Consider the following 22,425-nt stretch of genomic DNA (forward strand, 5'->3'; position numbering starts at 1 on the left):
CTCTTATTTCATTCAGATCATCAGCGTTTCAAATCACAGGACTTTAAGTCAGAAGAAGTTATGTTTTTACGTTCTGAAAGTGAGAACTACAAAGCTGAATTTTCTTGAAATTAGTCAAATTTGTGTGTTAATAATAAAAGATGAATTCCACCAAATGTCTGTGATGTTTTATAGTTTGCCACCTCTTATCCTTCCCAACACATTTACAAGAACCTTAACATCTATAAATGAGGAGTCTGGTTTCAAGCGTGTTGACAACAATAATAAATTAGTCACAAATATGAAGTAGAAACACTCAAACATCTGGTTTAAGCCCTCGCCCCGTGCTTCTTCTCACTCTGCACATGAACTGTTTTAATTATTAGTTCCCTTCTGTTGTTGTTGAACCCCAAAGTCTTGTGAAATGCATGTGTTTGAAGCGCCAGCAGGCAGCCTGCTCCTCATCTACGGACCTCCACCGCCACCTGCAGCCCAACACGAGGAATTCCTTACAATTGCTCACGAAAAAACTGCCAGAGAAGTAGGTATGAAATCATGTTAAATGTTTTCATTTAAATTGCTCGGCAGGTTGAATTATGTACCTTTTCAATATAATTTAAGGAAACAAACCGCTTGGATAAAATTCTCATTTCTTGTAAAAAAAGAAACATGAAATTTGGACCCATTTTTTTGTGCTTATCACTTTGACCCTCCTGTCTTTTTTTAATCTTTCAGAGTCGTCTTATTTGTTTGTTTGTTCTTTTACTTATTTTACTTTGACTCCTGTAAGAAAAAAACTCCTATGTATGGCACACATGAGTAAACCAACCACAACTAACCACCACTTCTCCTAATAGCTGCAGATGTTCTTTGAGAAAACAATACAACCATATTGACACCATACAGCTTTGCTTTACCACACTTTTTTTAGATTTCTCATTGTTAGTTTTTTCTATTGAGATATACTAGTTTAACTTCTGGTCTCTAAAAGCTATTCAAATGAATAAATCACTGCTCATAACATAAGCAGTATATATGCAATCTATGATGAAGGCGTGTGAGTACATTTTACTTCACAAGCCAGAAAGGTTGGTGATCACTGCAGTAGATTCAAAACAAATATTTGCACTGCTTATGTCTTTTCACAACCGCTGCCACATTTCCTGTTAAACGGGTTAGACTGGCTGTTCCCACTAATATGAACATAAAAAGGAAGTCACGAGTTTCCTTGTTTTGCATACGATCTGTTCCTGTGATTACATATGAAGTGTAGCTTGGCAAGAGTATTTTTCCAGACTAAGAGACTCCACCAATGAAGACCTGTGGCTCAGACATGAAGCGCTCGGCTCTCATAATCCTGATGATCAACAGTTTCTGTGCCTTTTCGCAAAGTAAGAAAGAGTTTCACATTTAATACGTGGTTCTAGTAACATGCTACTTATGGAAACCGAGACAGGGTCACATAGAAGTCTCTCGCTGTAGATCTTTGTCATTAAATGTTTATACAAATACATGTATAATTTTCTGTATTTCGATTGTTTTCAGTTCCCCATGAAGTTCTCTACATTGTGGGCTGCTTTGACAATGGGACAGCTGAAGCTCAGCTTGAGTTCGACGCAGAGGAGCTTTTATACGTGGATTTTGACAGAGAGGAGGTTGTTTACAGTATTCCCAGATTTCTAGTTGACGACCCAAGCAAAATGTTTGAGAATTTGAGACTATTTAGAAATGCTAAGAGAGCCAGGAATGCATGTCCAGCAGTTCTTGCAATCTACAAAAAGGAGGAGAAAAATCCACCAGAAGAAATGGGTAAGCTAACCTCAACATTTCTCTCTGTAGTGATGTGATTGACAAAAAGCTGATGACGGTTTCTGATTGTCTTTTGACCCACTAAAGACCCCCCTGAGAGCATCCTCTACCCTTCAGAAGAAGTTAAGTTGGGGGTTGAAAACATCCTCATCTGCTTTGTGAATCATTTCTACCCACCTGAGATCAAAGTCAGCTGGACCAGAAACGGCCGTCTGGTGTCCGAGGGGGTGTCACTCAGTCGCTATTATCCCAATAATGATCAAACCTTCCACCAGTTCACAACCCTGACATTCACACCAAAGGAGGAAGACATTTACAGCTGCACTGTTGAACACTTAGCTTTGGACAGGCCGAAAACAAAGATCTGGGGTAATTGTTTTCATCTAGAGAAGCCACTAAAATATCAAAGTATGACAATGATTTGTTGTAAAATCCTTTTTTTTTTTGCGTCTGCAATGATATATTCTTACCTTTCTCCACAGAACCTGACTTCAGTCATCCCAGTCTTGGACCAGATGTTTACTGTGGCGTGGGCCTGTCTCTGGGCTTGTTGGGAGTTGCAGTTGGAACATTTTTAATAGTTAAGGGACACCATGGACATTAATTTAAGAATGATTATACACATGGAAGTGATGATGGTGCACATGCATTTTACAACAACAATTTTGGAGTGCACCGTTTATCATCTTTGAAACTGTGATTTGTCTTTGAGAGAGGTTTGAATATCAGGCCTGCTGTGGCCCATTGAAGAATGAACTAAATGGAGTTTACATGTGAAAAATATACATTGTTCAAACACATATTTCCTCTACACACATGTGAACACACCCTAATACACTGTACATATGCTAGAATATATTTTACTTTTTTAGAGGGAAAATGTAACTTTTTAATGAATAAATAACACATTATTTGTCTTTATAATTAGATGCTGAATTCATAAGCAATAAAACACACCTCTACTCCACTATGTACTGTACACTCAGGGATTTTGCTGTTTCAGCCTCACTTGGTCTGGTATGACCAGTAGCTTCTGGTGGCTAATGCTAGCTGACAGCAAACTAAAAATGTATCAACATTTTATGATTGACATTATTAAATGTCAGGAAGAGCTTTGGATTTACACATTGTGTGCAAAAGGGTGTTCAAATCTTAATAAACTATTGATTCAACTTATTTGTGATTCATTTATTGGCATTTTTGTTCCTTGTTATTACAGTGTCGTTGATTTAACATTACCGTGTACCATGCTGTCTGTTGGCTCACTGTTATCTGTAACTTAGATTTACATGTTATTGAGGTTTCAATTTTACACAAACATTTTTTGTACATAAAATAACCCTAATTTAATCAGGTAATCATTCTCAAGATCTCTTTTGCAAGAGTGCCTGAGAGAATAGGATGTGAGGTGATGTAATGAAGCTGATTTCGCAGGAGACCTTTGTAAATACAAATGAATGGAGTTCACTTCTTGTTGCTCGTGAGGACCAGCTTACTTTTTTTAATGTCGTGCATCGTGATGAGGACAATATGTATCTCCTGTAATGAAACACAATGCACGAAGATAAACTGCATCTATAGTTGTTTAAGATATGACAACATATACAACAGACATTGTGGTTACTGTGGTTAGAATCAGAATCAGAAACTGTTTATTGCCAATGTATGTTGCACATACAAGGAATTTGTCGTGGCGTGTGGTGCATAACATTAAACAATCAACAACAATCAACACAGTGCAAGAAATAGACACATATTAAAATTTACAATAGAATACAAAAGAATATAAAATAAAGTGCACAACAAACAGATAAAAGTTGGAAGTAAGTCCGCTGGAGTTGTTCCCCTGATGTTTATGAGCTCATCTCTGGTGAAAGAGCTCCGGGTATCGCAGCAGAAAACAGTATTTACAACAGAAACAACACAAAACAATGAGCACCAACACACCACGGCTGCCGTCCGCGGCACCATCTTACTTTAATTCAAGATTAAATACAAATGAGTCAGTTCAGCCACCAATGCTGACATCAAATTATAAATTACTTCAATAATTCATATGAAATTGGAAAGGTGAATGATTGGAGGTGTCAGATTACTAAACTCACGTGTTGCCACACCTGTTTACAAAAATGTTGCTGAGCACTGTCCTGTTTTACTTCCTCATGCTTTCAGGGCGCGATATATTCACTTCCTCGAATGTTTCTCATAATGTGTGTTCACGGCTTCTTTTTATTGCTGTTTCTTCTACTTTCATGTTCCAGAACTGGTAAGTAACCTAACACTAAAATAGAAGCTGTCATTGTTTATTTGTGTTGCTGTTCATAACAGCACACTGACAAGATAGACAGAGCAACACAGTTGCTACACGATAAATAAAAAAGCTGCTACATATCAACGTGTGTGTGAATAGGACATGAACAAGAAAAAGACAACTTTCTAAATGATCTAATACTTGTTGGCTTTATGTTACAGATGCTCTTTTTGGTCATGTTTTGGTTCGCTGCCAGTTTACTTCGTCAGAGGACGTTGTTTATGTGGAGCAGTACTACATCAACAAGTTACTTCTGATCCAATACAACAGCACTTTGGGAAATTATACCGGCTACACAGAGAAAACAAGAGATATTGCAGATGACCTGAACCAAAGCCCTCATTTAAAGAAACAAAGAAAAAAGTATGAGGAGAAATACAAATCCAAAATCCCATTCATATTGGATCTCCTTTTGAAACCAGGTGACTTTGTGTTTTGAAACCGGTAAAGCTTTCGATTACAGTCTGCAAATTACGGTGTAGTTATTCAGTCTGTATGTGGTATCAATAAAATACTTACTGGGGACCTACAGCAGGACAAATACAAGTTAAGAATTCATGGAATAAGGGGTTAACAACTTTGAGTCTAAGAGGAAGAAATAAACTACCGGTAGTAAGTTCATGCAAGTATCTTCTAAATTACTGCATACCTATTTAGTAATTAAGGGACAAAGTAACATAGTATTGATGTATATTGGACAAATTACTGTACAAGGAATAGTTCATCATATTCATGTTTTTACCAACTTTCTTTAAGAAGCATTCAGGAATAAGTTCAGGTCCCCAGCGCGGGTCGTCTCTGGCTTACTCGGCCGTCTGGGTGCCCACAGCAGGCCTGGGTGTACAACCAAATCTAACGTTAGCTGTCTGACCATCTTCCCTTTCCACTTCGTTCCCTACCCGAGTATGACGTAGGAGTATACCCTATAGTGGGGGAACGCTCATGTGATTGGTTGAAAATGAAGGCGACATCTGATGGGCTACAGATCAATCCTTGTTGTAAAACATGCATTTGTGAACTTATGGTGTATCAAAAAACACACACAAATGCAGTGAAATCATTTGAAAACAATGCTGAAATGCCCGTGTGGACGTGGATGTAGCCTTAGTCTCTCTCCTCCACAACAGAACCATAGCGGCTGTCCTCCCTAGGAGGAACGCACAAGCCCTTTCCTTCTGCCTCCTATTGATACCCATGAAGTATTTAATTGGAATACCATATGAACAACATATTTACACAGTAATTTGTGGGCTGTTATCTTAAGTATTACCAAAACTCTCAGCATTATTAGTGCCGTGTAAGTGACAGTTATGCTGTTTCATGCCAACTTCTTTGTCTGTGGGTTTTTTCACCAAGTGGAGCCCTCCGTCAGGCTGAGGTCAGTTGAGGCAGCAGGCAGCAAACATCCAGGCATGCTGGTCTGCAGTGCGTACGGCTTTTATCCCAAACAAATCAGAGTGACTTGGCTGAGGAACGGAAATAATGTGACATCTGATGTGATGTCCACTGAAGAACTGGCCAATGGGAATTGGCTCTACCAGATACACTCATATCTGGAATTTACACCCAGAGCTGGAGAGAAGATCACCTGTAGAGTGGAGCATGCCAGCTTCACGGGGCCCAAGCTTTATGAGTGGGGTAAGAGAGTGACAGGAGGTGTTCTTCGCTTGAACAGCGTTACGGTAGATGACTTCAAATAATTATTAATGTTCAGTATTGAAATCAAATTTAATATTTGTGAAAATGTGTGTTTTCATACCCAGCAAATGAGTCACAGAGGAACAAAATCGCTGTCGGGACAGCAGGGCTGCTGCTGGGTCTGGTGTTTTTAGTGACTGGGCTGATTTACTACAAGAAGAACAACGCTGGTGAGAGAAAAGATCAAATTAACCAAAAGATTACTGGAATCAAATTCTTTACACCTACAGTGTTAGCAGCTGAGGCAAAGAGACTGTAGAGATAAATAGACCTTATTAAGACTCAAGACATAAACAGACCATTCTGCTTTTGATGCCACTGTAACATTGCATCACTGTTGTCAGAAGTGAAACTCATAGACATCCCTGCATTTCTGTCAGAAAAGATTCATAATTTCATCATCTTTTAAATCATAGAGCATGGAAGTCAACACCAATCGTATTTATTTGCGCAAAATCCATCAGAGTTCATGTAGAGCTTCTAGTTTTCAACACGTCTCAACACCTAATTATTATGAGTCAAAATCAACTATGTGTGACTTTCTTTTTCTTTTTCTTATTCTAGGCCGAGTGTTGGTGCCAACAGGTTAAGGCAGCCTGCCCCGTTGGCTGAAACATATGTAATACAAGACAAAATGTAAAATGATCCGACCCTGGAAATCTCACCAAAATGGCAGAGGATGGAATACATAAGGAGGTGTGGAGTCACACAGTTCTGCGTGGGCAAAATAACTGCACTTAAGGAGGTTGATATGATGTGTATGGTATATACAGGAATACTTTGTTGTGTGGGTAAATCTATTAAAAGTAAGCTTTCATTGAAGTTTGAGGAAATAGTATATTAAGAATAGAATATATCTTGTCAAAATCAATGTTTTCTTTTGAACTGTCCACATTATTATAGTTTAAAGGAGCTCATTTTTTCGATAAAATACGGTAGTTTGACTATACCTGTAATATTTTGATGTTCAGATTATCAATGACGGGAATGGCTGTTTAATTTTGAATTATGTGAATAAAAAATGTATACACAGCGCTATGGTTCTGTCTACTACAAATGTATGGTGTCATGAGCTGTGTGCTAATCACATGATCTGCTATACTAGATTTACTGGATATATATATCAGTCATAATATATCAAACACACACTTCTGACCAATGTCACCCTGTTAGTATTCTTCAACTCAAGTACAAAGATAAACCTGCAGGTTCCAGATACGCTAAAGTCCAACAGAATATTTTTTGTCTGCTACATCATATCTACTGTGTAAATCTTGTCTTGTGTTTTTCCTTTTGAGTAAAAGGTTGTACAAATACAGCCAAACTGGATAATGAATTAAACTGTTTCATACAGGATTTAATTAAATGGACAATTGAAGACAAGGAATGATATTTGATACATAATATAAACAAGGAAAAAAAGATTGGCATGAGTGCTACAACTACAGGAGCTTTGCTTATCTGTGTGGTGATGAACTTCCTCATGCAGAATCAACAAGCATTTATCTTTTGACATGTTTTTCCTTATCTTTCTTATCAGGTTGTGCTTGTCATTTAAAGAAGTACAAAGACAAAGACATCTGCCTCAATAATCTGCCTTACTGGTGTTAAATACACCTGAAGTCAGAGCGGCCTGTGGAGATTTGTACAAGGACCCTCATAAAATCCAATCTCTGTGCAGACAAATCATTAAATGAGTTACCTTCCTCATGTTTATTTTGCATGAAAGTAGGTCAGGCTTGTGGGCAATACAAACCTCAGTCATGGCTGTTAGCCCTCAACAAGGCTGAACAGATTGGACACATTAACCTTGTTTACTACTCACACGACATATAGAGAGGGAAAGGGATTGTGGGTGGGAATCAGAAAACAAAAAAGAAACAAAAAGTGACTTGGAACATGCTGCATGGGTTATCTTCTGCTAGGACACACGACAGGGGATAGACTTCTTAATGCTCAGTCAAGTTCCCGTCCTCATTGTGTTCGTGTAATGTGGTTTGTGGAAGCTCTTTTGATTTTTAGGGTGACAGATATGGTCTATGTTTTTTTCATTGTCGTGTAATTCAGTTTTTACCAAACTTTTTGTCTGGGGGCCCACTTTAAAATAAATGACAAACCGTCTCAACCCAATTCACAACAGGCCTTTTCTATAAATCGTGAGGAGAGCAAATTTGTTCGTATGAACGTTCCTGGCCATTTTTACAGCTATTTATCTCTTGCCAAAGACATTTTGGACCAGTAAGTCCATGTTTTCTCGAAGACAGCGTCCAGGGTTTAAATCTCCCTGCTCACCGTTCCTCTTCATGCGCCTGCGCTCTCTGGAATAATGAGTCGATTTGGCTTCTATTTTATTTTCCTCTTCTTGCTCTACAAAAGCCCGAGTTTGATCCTCGTTGTGTGTTTCGCCATTTACGTTTACATTCATTACAGAACGCGATAAAAAAATAATAATAAAAAAAAGATAATTTGAGGGGAAAAATAGATACAGATTTGATAATAGCTCGTGATCTCCTCCATTACAAGACGGCGGATGCGTAACGTTATCGCCGCGGTTTCTTTTCAGTTTACAAACACGTCACGAGATATCGCGTCCTTGTCACTGCAGCTCTTGTCTGGCGTCAGTCAGATATGGACTGTGCTGTTCCCGTCCCGGAGGTCGTCCCGAATAACACAACCAAAACACCGGAACGTGTTGTAGCGGTTACGTTACCGAGCCGCGATAAGACGCAGGAGATGCTTGATAAGAGCCCGTTATAAACACACAGATAGAGGATGTCTGCAAACAGCCGGCGTTCAACGAGCACAGAGAGGGACTCAGCAGGACAGCAGGTAAGATTTAAAGACACTGATTGTTTTAAATGACCTGCTGCAACAGGTGAAATAACCCAAGACACCTTTAATGTGTGCACGTGGAGACTTTCTATCTTTTGTTACTATTCTACTTATTTATTGGCTCCACTTCCACGCTATTTTAATACACCATATGTGTATATCTTACTTTATTCTACTCTACCTCAGCCAGAGGTGGAAAGTAAGAACAAGTTTGATACATTATTTAATTTAACTCCACTGCATTTATCTGACAGCTTGGCCAATATACATTTTAAAAACCTTTAATGAGAAGATACAATGTTTTACACAGCAAATGCAAAAACCATAACAGTATATAAAATATCTGCTTAATGTTAAAATGTTAAATGTCAATGCATCAGTGATGATTAACCAATAATTTAATACATTATAACTTTGACAGAGACCATTTTGCTTGAATAGTGGGTGTTTTTAGTCAGTAAGTCAATTTAGCACTTCCTAACTAAATACTCAATTGCAGTTTCGAATACTTATAATGGAATCATTAGTGTATCCTACTTTTACTTAAGTAAAAGGTTTGAATACTTCTCCCACGACTGAATGTTATTCTGCTGTGTTCTGTCCTTTATTCCACCATAGTTCTTTATTAAAAATAGATTCACCAATCAGGAAAAGTATCTTTAGTTGCAGCCCTTTTCTGTTTAGGATAAAAGGTCAAACTTCTATGTTTACTCGGTTATATTTTTGTAGGGTACTTTTACCACATATTATATTAACTCTGAACTGACTGGAGCTGAGAGTAAATACTTTTCCCCCCGTGTATAAAGTAGTGTCTTGTCATCTTCTCCACAGTTCTTCTCTGACGATACTTGGCAGTGGCCCTGCCTGTGTGTTGGGCTCAATGGGTGTCTCACTGTCAGTTTGGCTGTGCAGCAGGGCGGACAGTAGCCCTCTCTCCTCTTCATCAGCTTTCCCTCCTCTGGCTGTCCCGACATCCTCTCGCCTTGCTGTCATTTTGAACTCTTTTCCGGTTGCTCCAGGAGACAGTCGCTCACACTGGAGCTCAGTGCACCGCTCTCCTCACTTCCTGCTGTCGACATGCAAACAGGAAGTGACACGTTCACCTGTTGAGCTGAGCAGCGACGGGGTGAGGGCAGACATGGGGGTGAAGAGTGGGCTTCATGTCTGGGAGTTGCTGTGGAGCCCCAACGACAGAGGTAGTCACGCCGTCATCGGCATTTCCGGGCAGAGCTGCCCTCTGCAGACCTCGGGGTACAACGTGCTAATTGGCAGAGACTCGCAGTCCTGGGGCTGGGAACTCAAAACCAATCAGCTCTGGCATGCTGGGCAGAGTCTGGGACCTTACCCAGGAACAAGGAGGAGATGCCACTCTGAGGCTATGGAGGAGTTTAGGACACCGTCTTCCACTTCATCACACACAAAGGTGGCACAGACAGCTCTTCCCATCCCTGAGCGCATCCTGTTGGTCCTGGATGCCGACGCAGGGACTCTGGGGTTTGTTGTTGATGGCAGCTTCCTTGACGTTGCTTTCAAAGACCTCCCTCGTGGAGTGGAGCTGTTCCCAGCAGTGAGCAGCGTGAGAGGAGGAGCCAGCATACGACTACGATACCTGAACGGCGCCACGCGTGAGTATCAGGTGTTTACACAGATCTGCTTTGGTTAGATCTGAGTCGTTAAAACACAAACACTTTTTCTTTCCCTCCCAGGTGATCCCCCTGCCTTGATGGCTCTATGTGGACTGTCAATTCGACACATTTTAGGGCAACAGAGGCACACTGAAATGGACAAACTGCCTCTACCCCCTTGTCTCCAGCACTACCTGCTTTCTACTCATTGATGTACACGTATTCATGCACAAACGCAAACAATAGGAAACATTTTGTCAATCACTGAAGTGTACCAAGAATTTTGATTTTTAAATGAAAAAATGATGTACACACATATAGCTATACAAATGGATATATTGTCTTATTTATTACAACATAATATGCATTTCACTGAGGTTTCAAAGCATTAACAATGAGCTGGGAGGAATTTTCTTTCTGTTTGTTTTGTTGTGTATATAATAAATGACTCCCATTTGAATTTAACTTTGTCATTATTACTGTTAATTATTTTGTGAATGAGAAAAACATAAACCACATTCAGTAACAAGGGACAAATTATTATAATGAAGAAAAGGCCAAAACATTTAACTGCACTGGGGTCGATATGAACCCGCATCTGCTTTCACTGACTGTGGAGGAAATGATGAAATAGCCTTGTACTGATAATGATGAATAATAAAAGACAGGCATGATTACACCAAACAAGTTACGAAATGGCCAGATTACAGGAAATTTAGTTGAGGCCCGTTTAGGTCAGAGAGCCTCAGATCTCTGATTTAAATCTTGACATTTAACTCATTATAAAACTAACATAAAACACATTGATGATGACATGAAACGGTTGCTTCTTTTATTATAAATAATATATTTTATATATATATAAATTATATTATAAATAATTACTGTAAACAAAACTATGAATTAATAAAATTTCAGAATGAACCTATTGCTCAATGATAACAAACTGCATAAATTCAGTTGCATCTTTAATTAAATGAGCATCTGCGTGGTTAAATTAAAGATTACTCAGATTCTCTGGCTGCTAGCTCAGCAGCTGCCAAATAAAATAAAATAAATAAATAACATTTTAATTATAGTGTAGTTATCATGTTTTTCCCAACATCCTGGCTTTAAAGTGTGAGAAGTAGTAAAGACTTTAGAAGTATAAAATAATTACTGCGTGACAACATCACAAAGGAACTGAGCTGCTCTCCTGAAAACTGACACAAACATTGTCACAGAAGAGCTTATTATCAACTTTACCAACTATTCAACATCAACGTTGCTATAAATAGTCCCGACCCGTCCTGTAAGTGACTCTTATGTTAGTTAACGGCTTTCCATAGATAACGAGACTGTGATTAACGGTATTTAACGTTGGCTAGCTCGGCTCAAGGTAACGGCTAACGTTAGCCGTTAGCTAACGGCTAACGTTAGCCGTTAGCTAACGGCCAACGTTAGCTTACTCGCCTAGCTACCACTAAGTTAAATGGCGGCTAACCGTTGCTGGTTGATTTATTACCCTCGACTGCGAACTAGCTCAACACATGTTGTTCATGCAAGTTCAGTGTAATGATTGTGGTTTTTATAAAGTCAAATTAACGATAACAACATTAGTTGTATTTGACTGTTCATATCTAGAATGAACTGGTTATGGCAGAACTGGAAAGTCTGAGAGGAGGAGGAGGATTGAACTTTGGTCCACCGGGCATAAATGGAGATGAAGAAGAGGAGGAAGACTCACCTACAGTAAACTCACATGTCACAGTCACACTGGCAGAGCAGTTGCATCAGTCAGATGCACACTCCTGTATTTTTTGTATTACCAGGTTTTACTGAGTGTTTTAGCCCAGCATGGACAGATGGGCCTCTGCTTCTATGACAGTAAGGACTCCTCTTTACACTTTATGAGAGACACTCCTGACAACTACGACCTCCACCTGCTGGCCAGAGGTAAACAATACACAGAGCCTGTTTCACAGTCTCTTCATGGTTTTCATGTATTTTCAATCGCTCATAAATCATTTTGATGTTTAGAGACTGACAGTTGTGCTTGCCTTACTATCCTGTATGTGTCTCGTGCCTCTTTTCTTTTCTACTTAGTCCTCCAGGAGGTCAGTCCCCAGGTCATAATTACGAGTGCAAAGCAGGAGCGCTGCATGACACGCTTCCTGCAACAACTTGGTGAGTGCTGAGAGAATCCCAGCATGGGACAGAGAAATATCACACACAGAAAATGTTGTTTTCACACGATATGAGACAAGTAGATTCTAGGTCAAGGGAATGAAATGAGATTAGGGATGCTTGACACCGTAGCCAGATAGTGTGATAAGGGATAAGAGTGATACAGATATTATACACAGCTTTAAAAGGCTTTCACTGACACAATTATGTCATGTGAAAACACTACTTTAACAATAACTTTCACACAACATATTTTTGAATTTCTTTTTTTTAAACTTGCCTCTGTTGTATCCCAGGTTCAAACCCAGACTACAAACCAGAGGTTGTTACTTATCCATATGTGGACTTTGGTAAACAGACGCACACCTATAATATCCAATACCCTCATCAATTTTAGGCAGGAATTTATGTTTTTGCATTTAATTAGCATGTTTTTCACACAATGAACGGATTGATTTCGCAGGTATGGAGGTCGGTAAGCAGAGGTTGCTTTCAGCCCATCTGCCTTTCCTTCCTGCCTCCATTTCAGAGAGAGACAAAATGTCCTACCTCTCCTCCTGTATCTCCTTCGACTCACACCTGATGGTGAGCCAGTCATCCTATCCATCAGTCCATCGATCACAAACTCAAAACACAAAATCATTTTTGTATGTGTGTGTGTGTGTACATCCGTTGGGGTAGCTGAGGGCAGTGGGCGCTCTGCTGAAATGTCTGGACAGGAGGAGAGTGGGAGTGGAGCTGGAAGACAGCAGTGTTGGAGTTCCTATCCTACAGTTCAACGCCTACACGCTGTAAGACACATGTAGCTTTGCACACACACACACACAAACACTTAATGGGGACCTTAAAAGAGTTTTGTCAATGAGGGAATGTTTTTTTTACCACTCTGTATTTAGTTACACAGATTGTAGTGTGTTATCGGTGTGCATTTGTGGCATTGTGTTTCATAGTACATGTACATTTACAGCATTACATTTATCTCTGTACCACTCGATGACCGTCTTGTGAGATTCAGATGTTTTCGTGAATGAAAATGATGCTCCTGTGAAATGTGCGTTGTTTCTTCACAATATAGTAAAGGTGTTGTTTGCATTGACCCGGATACCTACAGGTAAGACTGTTCTCCACTACAAAGATTATCTTTACCCGACATACGCATGTCCCTTAAAGCTGATGCTGATCTCCTAAATGTCTCATTTGTTGTTCCTTGCTCCACAACTAAAACCTACAGTGCAGCTGTTCATCAACATGGACTTTGTATTTGTTTCAGTGTTCTGCAGATCTTCAAATCAGAACTCCACCCATCAGTGTACAAGCTGCATTCTGGGGAAAAGGAAGGACTCAGTCTTTATGGTATGCGGCCCTGAAAGTGGCAAATCAGGACATCATTACTCTCTTTGTCTCTGTCTTATCTGTTGGTGTTTACAAGAGATTCATGTTCATGTTGTGTGTTGTAGGGATCCTGAACCGCTGCAGGTGCAAGTTTGGCTCCAAACTGCTACGGTGAGAAACATCTGTGGTCTTTTTATTGGTACTTTTAAAATGTTTTGATGTCATTTATCACAACAAAAATAATAATGAAGGAACCTTTACTTCATCAAAAGGGAAAATAAGTATTTTATAACAGAAGGTTGTTGTTTCTTTCCTCCGTATTCAGTTAAACTAGACTTCACCACCATGCTGTGTAACAGTAGCACCACCACTACTGCAACCATTATTTTTTGCATACACACAACATCTGGTTAACTCTGAGGCAGACATAAGATGTAACGTATACTAGTTTTGTACTATTTGCTTTAAAGCACCATAAGTGGTCGTGGGTTCCTCTCCTCTTTCAGCCAGTGGTTTCTGCGGCCAACACAAGACCTGGCCGTGTTACACAGGAGACAGGAAGTGATACGTTTCTTTACGTCACCTCGGAACTCCGACGCCCTGAGCACCCTGCAGTCGTCGCTACGCAACATCAGTAACATACCAGTAACTACTCCGACTCATGATCTCCTTTTTTCCTCCAAATCTGTGATCGTTTATCCCTCTACATGCTGTGTGAACTAAGAAATGATGACTGCCTGACTGTGTGTGTGCTTGTGTGTGTGTGTTAGACTCTTCTGCGCAGGATGTCTCTCTCTCACACTAAAGTGTCCGACTGGCAGAGTCTCTACAAGGTTGGAGCAACAGTTTCACCACACACACCTTATATCCGTGTGACAGGGCCTGTTGAATAAATCTGTAAAAAAGTCGCGTTTGTGTGTGTTTGTCAGACGGTGTACAATGTGGTGTGTATCAGGGACACGGTGCGACACCTGCCTCAGTCCATCCATCTCTTTCGTGATATCAGTGAAGGCTTCTCTGATGACCTCCACCACGTTGCCTCCCTCATCAGCCGAGTTGTGAGATTCACGCAAAATGACACACAGCTGGCTTTTGTTGCCAGCAGTTCACCACTGTTTTTGCAGTGTTAATGAGTGTGACTCCATCTTTGATTTGTAGGTGGATTTTGAAACCAGCATAGCTGAGAACCGCTTCACCATCAAACCGAACGTAGACCCAGCAATCGATGAGAGTAAGCGCCTCCGTGCTGGACTCAAAAACTGGAACAGTTTAAAAAAGGCCTGATCAAATCTCACCGTGTGTTTTTGAGCACTGATACGGTTGCATGGCGGTTGATTTAAAGTGTTTAACCATGCTCCCTCCCTCTGTCAGAGAAGAGAAGGATGATGGGGTTGTCTGACTTCCTGACAGATGTTGCCAGAAGAGAGCTGGAACACCTGGACGCTCGCATTCCCTCCTGCTGCGTCATCTACATCCCTCTGGTCTGAGCGTCATGTCAACACAGCTATCTTTCAACATTTTTATTAAGTCATCTGGCTTGAGCCCACATTGTTTACTGTATAACTGGTGGAAGCACTCGGGTCAACATTGTTAAATTCTCCTTACAGATTGGATTCCTGCTCTCTGTCCCTCGCCTGCCCAGCATGGTGGAGAAAGAGGATTTTGAGATAGAGGGGCTTGATTTCATGGTTTGTGTATGATCTTGTCAACATTTTTTGTTTGTTTGTGTTCTTCAAAATCACAAACGCTCATGTGCTGTAATACTGTTTTCCTTGCGTCTATGTGTTGCTAGTTTCTGTCAGAGGACCGTCTGCACTACCGCAGCCAGAGAACCAAGGAGCTGGACGACCTCTTAGGAGACTTGCACTGTGTCATTCGAGGTCCTTTTACCTTCTTACTGATGGAAAACCTTCACCTGATAGCTGTGCACCTGACATTGAAGGCTTTCATGATCTTACGCTTTCTGTTTCTCAGACATGGAGACGGCAGTGATGACACAGTTGCAGAGCGCAATCCTCGAGAGGAGCGCCTCGCTCTACAAGGTCGGTGTGCACTTCCAGATTTGAAACATGACTGATGAAATGAGCGTGTGCATGAAAGTAGTTGTTGTCAATCTGTGCAAGTGGAGTTTGTTCTGATTAGCTAACATATTTTCCCTGTGTGCGTTGTGTTGAACATGTTGATTATGATCCCATTAAGACTTATTTTGGAGTGGTGTTTGTCTCGTGACAGATGGCAGATGCAGATTTTATTGTTATTTTTGAGGGCAGAATGAGTATTAGGTTCAGATGATGAATAATTGTGTTTACAATATTCTAGCTGTGGTTCAAATGTTGCAGCTATTTTTGCAACTAAGCAATTAAATGAATCTTTTTTTAAACAATGAGTTTCCTCATACGAACTGATCGCGGGGTTGTGCAACAAACACAAATGAAACGATCGCACTGCTCCTGCAACACTTCTTTGTCGTTCATCTGTATGGTCAGTAGGTTCCAAATACTCACATTTCCCACCAAAACCTGACTAAACACACAGCTTCTGTCTCTTTTGTACATGTACAACCAACACTTAAGTTTGGGATCACTTGCTGCTCTTTCATTGGTCAAAACGTCTGCTCAGGGCCGTCCGGGTGTTAAATATGTGTGTTGTTGTTGTAGGTTCTGGATCTCACTGCCGAGCTGGACTGTCTGATGGCCATGAGCGCCGCCTCCCAAGAGTACGGCTACACCTCACCCAAACTGACCAGCCACAGAAAGATCACAGTTACACAGGGCAGGTAGGCACTCGCACGCTAGATGGAAACAAGTATCCACGTATGCTCATTCTTCATGTAATGTCAAACTTTTCATGAAAGTATCATGTCATGTAAACTAATCTCACATTGATTGCTTATCACACACACACACACACACTGAAACCCGGAGTTCTTATTTGTGATGACATTGCAGTACAGGACTGATAGATGTCTGTATTCTGCGATTCTCTAGACACCCGCTGTTAGAGCTGTGCTCTCCTGTGTTTGTGGCCAACTCCTTCCAGAGCTCAGAGTCGCAGGGCAGAGTCAAGATCATCACCGGGCCCAACTCGTCTGGCAAGAGCATCTACCTCAAGCAGGTGGGACGGTCAGAACAATACACAACTGGATCATCTCAGTAACAGGCCCCGTGATGAACTGCTCCTTCACTTGCTGTGATATGCTCTACCTTTTGTGTAACTGTGACACTGCGCCGTCTGTTTCTACATGTGACCCAGTTTGTACATGTTTCAGTTTCCTGTCCGCTTGAAATTAACTTGGCATTTGATTTGTTTTTTTTATTGCTTATCTTTTGCTACGCCCGGTGATACAGCAAAACTAAAAAAAACAATTTAAATAAACAAAATACCAGTGACGCGTGGAAAAGTGGGAGAGAATACTTGTTAAAAAAGAATCTGCATAATTACACATAATCTGCGTTCAACATCTGTTTCTTCAGCGCTTATAGCTGCACTATAACCTCAGCATTCAGCTGACATGATGTTCAAGATTTCCCCTTTCTGAACTATATACCTTATTAATTACTGGTATCAGAAGAACCCTTGAAGCTGTCCTTTACAAATTAATCAGAAAACCCATTTAGAGCGCCGTAATTAAGCGTGACAATGAGGTTTCATTTTACACTCCATTAGGAGGAGCTCTGACTTCGAGGCTGATGTGACTCCACTCCCACTTGTTTAAGTACACACCACAGCCCCCCTTTCACCCAACCCCTGCCTTGTTCTGATTTGACTTTGCCAGGTGGGTCTGATCGTGTTCATGGCTCTGATTGGCTCAGACGTGCCTGCAAAGGAGGCAGAGATCGGTCTGGTGGACGGGATGTTCACCCGCATGCAGAGCAGAGAGTCTGTGTCTGTTGGCCTCAGCACCTTCATGATAGACCTCAACCAGGTACCTAACACACTCACACACACACACACACACACACACACACATACACATTTATGCACACAAGCTTGTGTGTGTAGGTGTGTGTGTGTGTATGTGTCAGTGTGTGTGGGTGAGGAAATAAAAGATGTGAACTTCCAATGCTACTGTCCTCCAGCTCCACTCCCACTCTCCACCTGTCAAGACATTTTTATCAAGCAGCTACTGCCTACTGCCATCACACACACACACACACACACTCACAATAAAATGTCGTATAACACATTGTGTCTCTGTTCTCCAGATGGCCCAGGCTCTCAACAGCAGTACTGGCAACTCTTTGGTTCTCATCGATGAATTTGGAAAGGGAACTAACACAGTGAGAGAAACTTGTTCCAGCACTTTGTGAATTAAGTACATATGTATACACGTAACAAGGACACACAGTGTCATTATTGTGAGGCCCCTGAAACCAATCCAGTATTATCCACTTTAGAGCTGCAGCACGAACAGACCTTCGGGTCAGCCCAACATGTGCCACCTATCAGCAAGAAAACAGCAGCAGCTGTTCAGACCAGCAGATATTGAGGCGTTAATGTGTGCCATCTTACACGCAAAAGAAGTAATACAATTTTGAATATAGGTTCATAAATACTTGTTGGCAGCTATATTTCCTGCTGGATGCTAGGAGACATTAGAGTTCACTCTGAGTAACATCATGTTCGCTGTCCTCCATCACTGCCAGGTTACTCTGGAGAGGGACGGACGAGGTCCAAACCAATTTCATTTATCTTAAAAAGAGATACAGATGTGGGAGGCAGAGCCTAGAAGAAAACAGTAATAGAAAATGACTAATGTGGGTTAAATGAGTTATGTCTTAGCTTGTTAACAACAAATACTAAAAGCAGCTATAATCTATTTAGATTTGCTGTTTTCAGCTAAAACCCCACTGTGCACGACCTGCTCAGCACCAATCAGCAGACAGACACAGTTAGAGACAAGCTGGTGAAGATAGTGAAGCATTTATCAGCTCATGAGTCAGATATTTGCCTCAGAAGCAGGTAGAGACCAAAACCAGACCTAAATCACTGACTTTTATATTCGTCAGGTGGTTTGAAACAAATGAGTAATAATAATGCTGCAGCTCTGTAACTGCTGTCAACTTTAAAGGCGATAATATGTCAATGCTGTGTCCACAACCTGTTTTCACTGCTCCATGTGGCCAAATAAAATCAGTTATTGCCATTTTAATTATAGATTCATGAAAAACATAAATCCCCAAAAGCTAACATTTGGTGTTTTAAATCCACAAACTGAACTGTGTTTCTGTTGTATCGGAGTACTATTAGTACTGTGTAACCAAATGCTTGATGTAAAACCACCAAAGTGCACATAAAACCACAAGGCCTGCTTATTTATGTTTTTGCATGTCACACCTTTCTGTCTTTCCCCACATTTCGATATTTTTTACTGTACAGTATCAGGATGCAGCATTTTTTTATCCAGAGACCAATAGGCAGGAATGCTTAATCTGTATGAAGACTGTCGAGTTCGACCTGTAGAAGCTTCATCCTCGCTCAGAAACACAACTGTTTATTGTTCCCCCTCAGGTGGATGGACTCTCTTTGTTGGCTGCCTCGATGTCTCATTGGCTGAGAAGATCTCCGGTGGATGTTCCTCATGTGCTGTTGGCTACTAACTTCCACAGTTTGCTGCAGCTGGCCCTGCTGCCCTCCTCTGGCCTGCTGTCTCTTCTGGTACTGACAGATACTCGACTGAGCTTTAGCATTATGACGAAGTGTAGCCTGAAGCACTTTGTGATTGTGTTCAGTGATAATAAACTGATGTGCTGCAGCAAACTTCCAAATGACCAACTAGCTAATGAGACACTTTTTTACCTCATTAGACGTTTATTTTATTGTGTATGTGGTTATGTATCAATGTGTGTGTGTGTGTGTGTTAGACTCTAGAGACAGCAGTGGATGGGGATGAGTTGGTGTTTCTGTACCAACTGAAGGAAGGAATCTGCCAGTCCAGCTATGCTGCCAACATCGCTACACTGGCAGGCCTGCCAACTAGCCTCGTGCAGAGAGGAGTGGAGGTAAACACACACACACAGATACGCATAAGCATGTTCGCATAGACTAACTGTCTGTCTGTGTGTGTGTGATCAGGTCTCTGAACTGTACAGGACGGGCAGGCTCATCAAGCGTATCGACAAAGCATCGTCGGATGAGCAAGCGAAACGGTTCGTTAACCTCCAGCTCCACAGAATGACAAACCAACACAAGAGAGCAGTGTATGTGAAAGTATTTTTTATGGGTGTGACCGACAGGTGCAGGTCTTTGGTGGAGGCGTTCCTGAGCCTCGACCTGGAGGACACAGAGTTGGACCTTCAGCACTTCATGAAGGAGGAGATCCTGCCCTCTGCTGGGGAGCTGCTGAACCGCAGCTGAACTGTTCCGCTGCCACCGCAAACATGTTTCTGCAGCTCTGTGGTCAGTTTGTTCGTTCACTGTTGACGGTTTTCAGCTAGTTTTGGGAGAGAGCTAACTGATGCTCCACCTCTACATACATGACAAGAATTATATTACAGTCTGACATTTATTCTACTGCATGGGTTTTTCGGTTGAAGTACCACGTTAAATATGGTACAAACAGATGGTCTCTTTGGTTGGATTAAAGTCTTTCTAAAATAATTAGTTTATGCCAAAGAAGTATTTTCTAGCTATGTAAACTAAATTGTGTAAAGCTTTTGACAACATAAATAAAAGCGGCTCGTTTACTGTGATCCTGTTGAGGCTTCAGAGAGGTACCAGGTAGTCAGCACATCCACGGTCAGGTACAAAAGTGTGGCGGTTGGAAGTTTGTGCGCCGAGTTGCAGAAGGAAGCGTCGCAGCAGTTTTTGGTCATGAACAAGATGGTGTTGTTAGATAATAGCTCCACGGTGGTCTCCCAAAGTCTTCACGTCCAGAGTGTCCGCTGTGAAGACAAGACGTGGTTTTCAGTTCAACATTTCCCCCACTGTGGGGCTAATAAAGGATCATCTCATCCAACACACCTGCCTTCCCTCGGCCCGTGTAGCAGCGCTCGCCGACGCTGCAGATGGTTTCGGTGGTGTAGCAGGCATCCCAGAAGCCCAGGTCACAACGGAAACACTCCAGCAACTTCTCATCCTCCTCAAATCCCACTGACTCCATGAGCTGCTCGAGCTGCTCCTCTTCCTCACCTGAGTCCAGGAAACAGCACAGAAACAGGAGAGTTTGATACAGCAGTTCAGTTTTAACGGCATGAATTTGGACAGAACATATGTTGCCAAATGAGAAAGCCACAACAAGATAATTGTTTAACAGTTGTTTTGCAAGAAACACCAAGATTGCAGAATACTCACTTATTGACGGTTTAATGGATGAACAGCTTTGAATTATTCAGATTTCGAGGCATTTACGTAATGTGTTGTTGGACACATTAATTATTCAGGGGGTGCTGAATGTGTGAAAGTGTTGGAGCGCTGTTGAAGGACATCAAGCCAAACTGATGAGGCACATTCTGCCAAATACCCTGAGAATCTCCGAAATATTTAGTTTATTCTGCAGCAGTCTGGAATGCGTTCCTTTGAGTGGATGACTTGTGTTTTTCAGGGGTGGGGTCCATGTCTTAGGGCTGCATCGTGTTTTTATTAACCAGACAGATACTGGAGTTAATAGAAAGAGTTGGCAGCAGACAACCCCTACATATTCGCACAATGTACCGCACAAGCCCTCACAATAACATAACCTGTCGCACGTTGGCGCTTGAAAATGCAGAGAGGCTTCTTCCTACAATTAATAATTCAGTGGCAGTGTGAAATATGTGACAACGCACAAAAGTTTTCTAACTGCTTATCAAACGTGACTGGAAAACCCCCGTTGTCAAGCTCACGTTATGCCGGTTTATGTTCAAATAACTGTGGAGACAGCATATTTGGACACTAAAACGTGATTATCCTCGTAGTTTTTGATGTCACAGCATCTCTCTGAGACGTTTAGCTTTGGCGCTTGTGAGAGCACAGCTAGTTGCCGTATTGGCTGGCCTCAGTGCTCCTGGAAAAGGGCTAATCTCCTTCTCGGGGCCATAAGATGAGTTTCAGTCAGACCACCAATCCTTATTGAATAAGGATTGGTGGTATGAGAGGGAATAAGGCTTATTCCCTCTCATCTTGTTAGCTCAGGTGGACGAGCAGATAAAAGAGTAAGTTGGGTTCATTATGAGGAGAGCTTACACTTCCTAAATCTGCACTCAGCTGCCAGTTTATCTAACCATTGCAGTCTAAAGCAACCGCCCTGCAGTAAATCATACCCCCGTGATCATGTTTTTCGTGCTCAGTGTTTGCTGACAGAGAGGTTTTTATTCAAAAGCATATGTACCTTTTGGAGAATAGAGTTTGTGGTGCTCTTCAGATCCGCCTCCGTCAGGGCTCTGGTAGTGCCGCTGAACATTCCATTGACTTTCGCATCCTGGCCGCAGAGTCCGGTTGGGAGGAGAGGGCGCTAAAGGGGGTTTTTCTCAGCAGCCTGTCGGAGGGATTAAGGGACGAGCTCGCTGTTCTGGAGGAGGCTAAGACACTGGAAGCCCTGATCGCTCTCACCATCCGACTGGATACTCGGATACAGGAACGTCGGAGAGAGCGTAACTACAGGCTCCCGGCTCCGGTTCGTCAGCCAGTAACCACTTCCGGTCACCGGTCCCCAGTTCCACCTCGCCGCCGCAGCCCAGGCCACCAGCACTCGCC

General features: G+C 41.6%; 4 protein-coding genes and 1 pseudogene across 5 annotated transcripts; 4 read left to right on the forward strand and 1 right to left on the reverse strand.

Annotated features, from left to right (window-relative positions):
- The first annotated feature begins 1,284 nt into the window (after window positions 1-1,284).
- LOC306781639 (H-2 class II histocompatibility antigen, A-U alpha chain-like) lies at window positions 1,285-2,914 on the forward strand. Its single transcript, XM_079274578.1, has 4 exons — window positions 1,285-1,370; window positions 1,525-1,788; window positions 1,876-2,157; window positions 2,271-2,914. Exons 1-4 carry the CDS (start codon window positions 1,292-1,294, stop codon window positions 2,390-2,392), a joined length of 747 nt encoding a protein of 248 aa, XP_079130704.1. The 5' UTR covers window positions 1,285-1,291; the 3' UTR covers window positions 2,393-2,914.
- Window positions 2,915-3,949: 1,035 nt separating this feature from the next.
- Window positions 3,950-6,817, forward strand: LOC306781968 (H-2 class II histocompatibility antigen, E-S beta chain-like). Its single transcript, XM_079275100.1, has 5 exons — window positions 3,950-4,054; window positions 4,261-4,521; window positions 5,456-5,737; window positions 5,863-5,967; window positions 6,362-6,817. The coding sequence occupies exons 1-5, from the start codon at window positions 3,985-3,987 to the stop codon at window positions 6,385-6,387; spliced, it is 744 nt and encodes a 247-aa protein (XP_079131226.1). The 5' UTR covers window positions 3,950-3,984; the 3' UTR covers window positions 6,388-6,817.
- A 1,748-nt stretch (window positions 6,818-8,565) lies between these two features.
- On the forward strand, window positions 8,566-10,466 carry LOC306782801 (SPRY domain-containing SOCS box protein 4; the record flags this gene model as incomplete). The annotated part of the gene is made up of 3 exons (XM_079276249.1): window positions 8,566-8,626; window positions 9,461-10,254; window positions 10,336-10,466. Exons 2-3 carry the CDS (start codon window positions 9,510-9,512, stop codon window positions 10,464-10,466), a joined length of 876 nt encoding a protein of 291 aa, XP_079132375.1. The 5' UTR covers window positions 8,566-8,626; window positions 9,461-9,509.
- A 1,423-nt stretch (window positions 10,467-11,889) lies between these two features.
- Window positions 11,890-20,109, forward strand: msh5 (mutS homolog 5; the record flags this gene model as incomplete). The annotated part of the gene is made up of 24 exons (XM_079276172.1): window positions 11,890-11,985; window positions 12,066-12,189; window positions 12,340-12,420; window positions 12,717-12,770; window positions 12,884-13,005; window positions 13,102-13,211; window positions 13,496-13,531; window positions 13,691-13,773; window positions 13,878-13,923; window positions 14,259-14,397; window positions 14,523-14,585; window positions 14,682-14,810; window positions 14,911-14,983; window positions 15,124-15,233; window positions 15,360-15,440; window positions 15,545-15,632; window positions 15,727-15,794; window positions 16,410-16,528; window positions 16,740-16,866; window positions 17,528-17,677; window positions 17,958-18,032; window positions 19,264-19,410; window positions 19,617-19,754; window positions 19,828-20,109. The coding sequence occupies 24 exons, from the start codon at window positions 11,890-11,892 to the stop codon at window positions 20,107-20,109; spliced, it is 2,541 nt and encodes an 846-aa protein (XP_079132298.1).
- Window positions 20,110-20,432: 323 nt separating this feature from the next.
- On the reverse strand, window positions 20,433-21,990 carry LOC306782729 (annotated as a pseudogene). The gene is made up of 3 exons (XR_013773162.1): window positions 21,954-21,990; window positions 20,716-20,883; window positions 20,433-20,636 (listed from the first exon to the last, which is right to left on the reverse strand). The product of XR_013773162.1 is annotated as an uncharacterized misc_RNA (transcript).
- Between the last annotated feature and the right edge of the window lie 435 nt (window positions 21,991-22,425).

The sequence above is a fragment of the Melanostigma gelatinosum genome, assembly GCF_949748355.1.
Source record: "Melanostigma gelatinosum genome assembly, chromosome: 9".
Lineage (NCBI taxonomy): Eukaryota > Metazoa > Chordata > Actinopteri > Perciformes > Zoarcidae > Melanostigma > Melanostigma gelatinosum.

Bases quoted from the DNA above. Each gene is read 5' to 3' on its own strand.
- LOC306781968 (XM_079275100.1), top strand. From the start codon at position 3,985: ATGTTTCTCATAATGTGTGTTCACGGCTTCTTTTTATTGCTGTTTCTT. The intron at 4,522-5,455 runs GTGACTTTGTGT...TTTTTCACCAAG, and splicing joins GGATCTCCTTTTGAAACCAG to TGGAGCCCTCCGTCAGGCTG. The intron at 5,968-6,361 runs GTGAGAGAAAAG...TTCTTATTCTAG, and splicing joins CTACAAGAAGAACAACGCTG to GCCGAGTGTTGGTGCCAACA.
- LOC306781639 (XM_079274578.1), top strand. From the start codon at position 1,292: ATGAAGACCTGTGGCTCAGACATGAAGCGCTCGGCTCTCATAATCCTG. The intron at 1,371-1,524 runs GTAAGAAAGAGT...GATTGTTTTCAG, and splicing joins TTTCTGTGCCTTTTCGCAAA to TTCCCCATGAAGTTCTCTAC. The intron at 1,789-1,875 runs GTAAGCTAACCT...GACCCACTAAAG, and splicing joins AAATCCACCAGAAGAAATGG to ACCCCCCTGAGAGCATCCTC.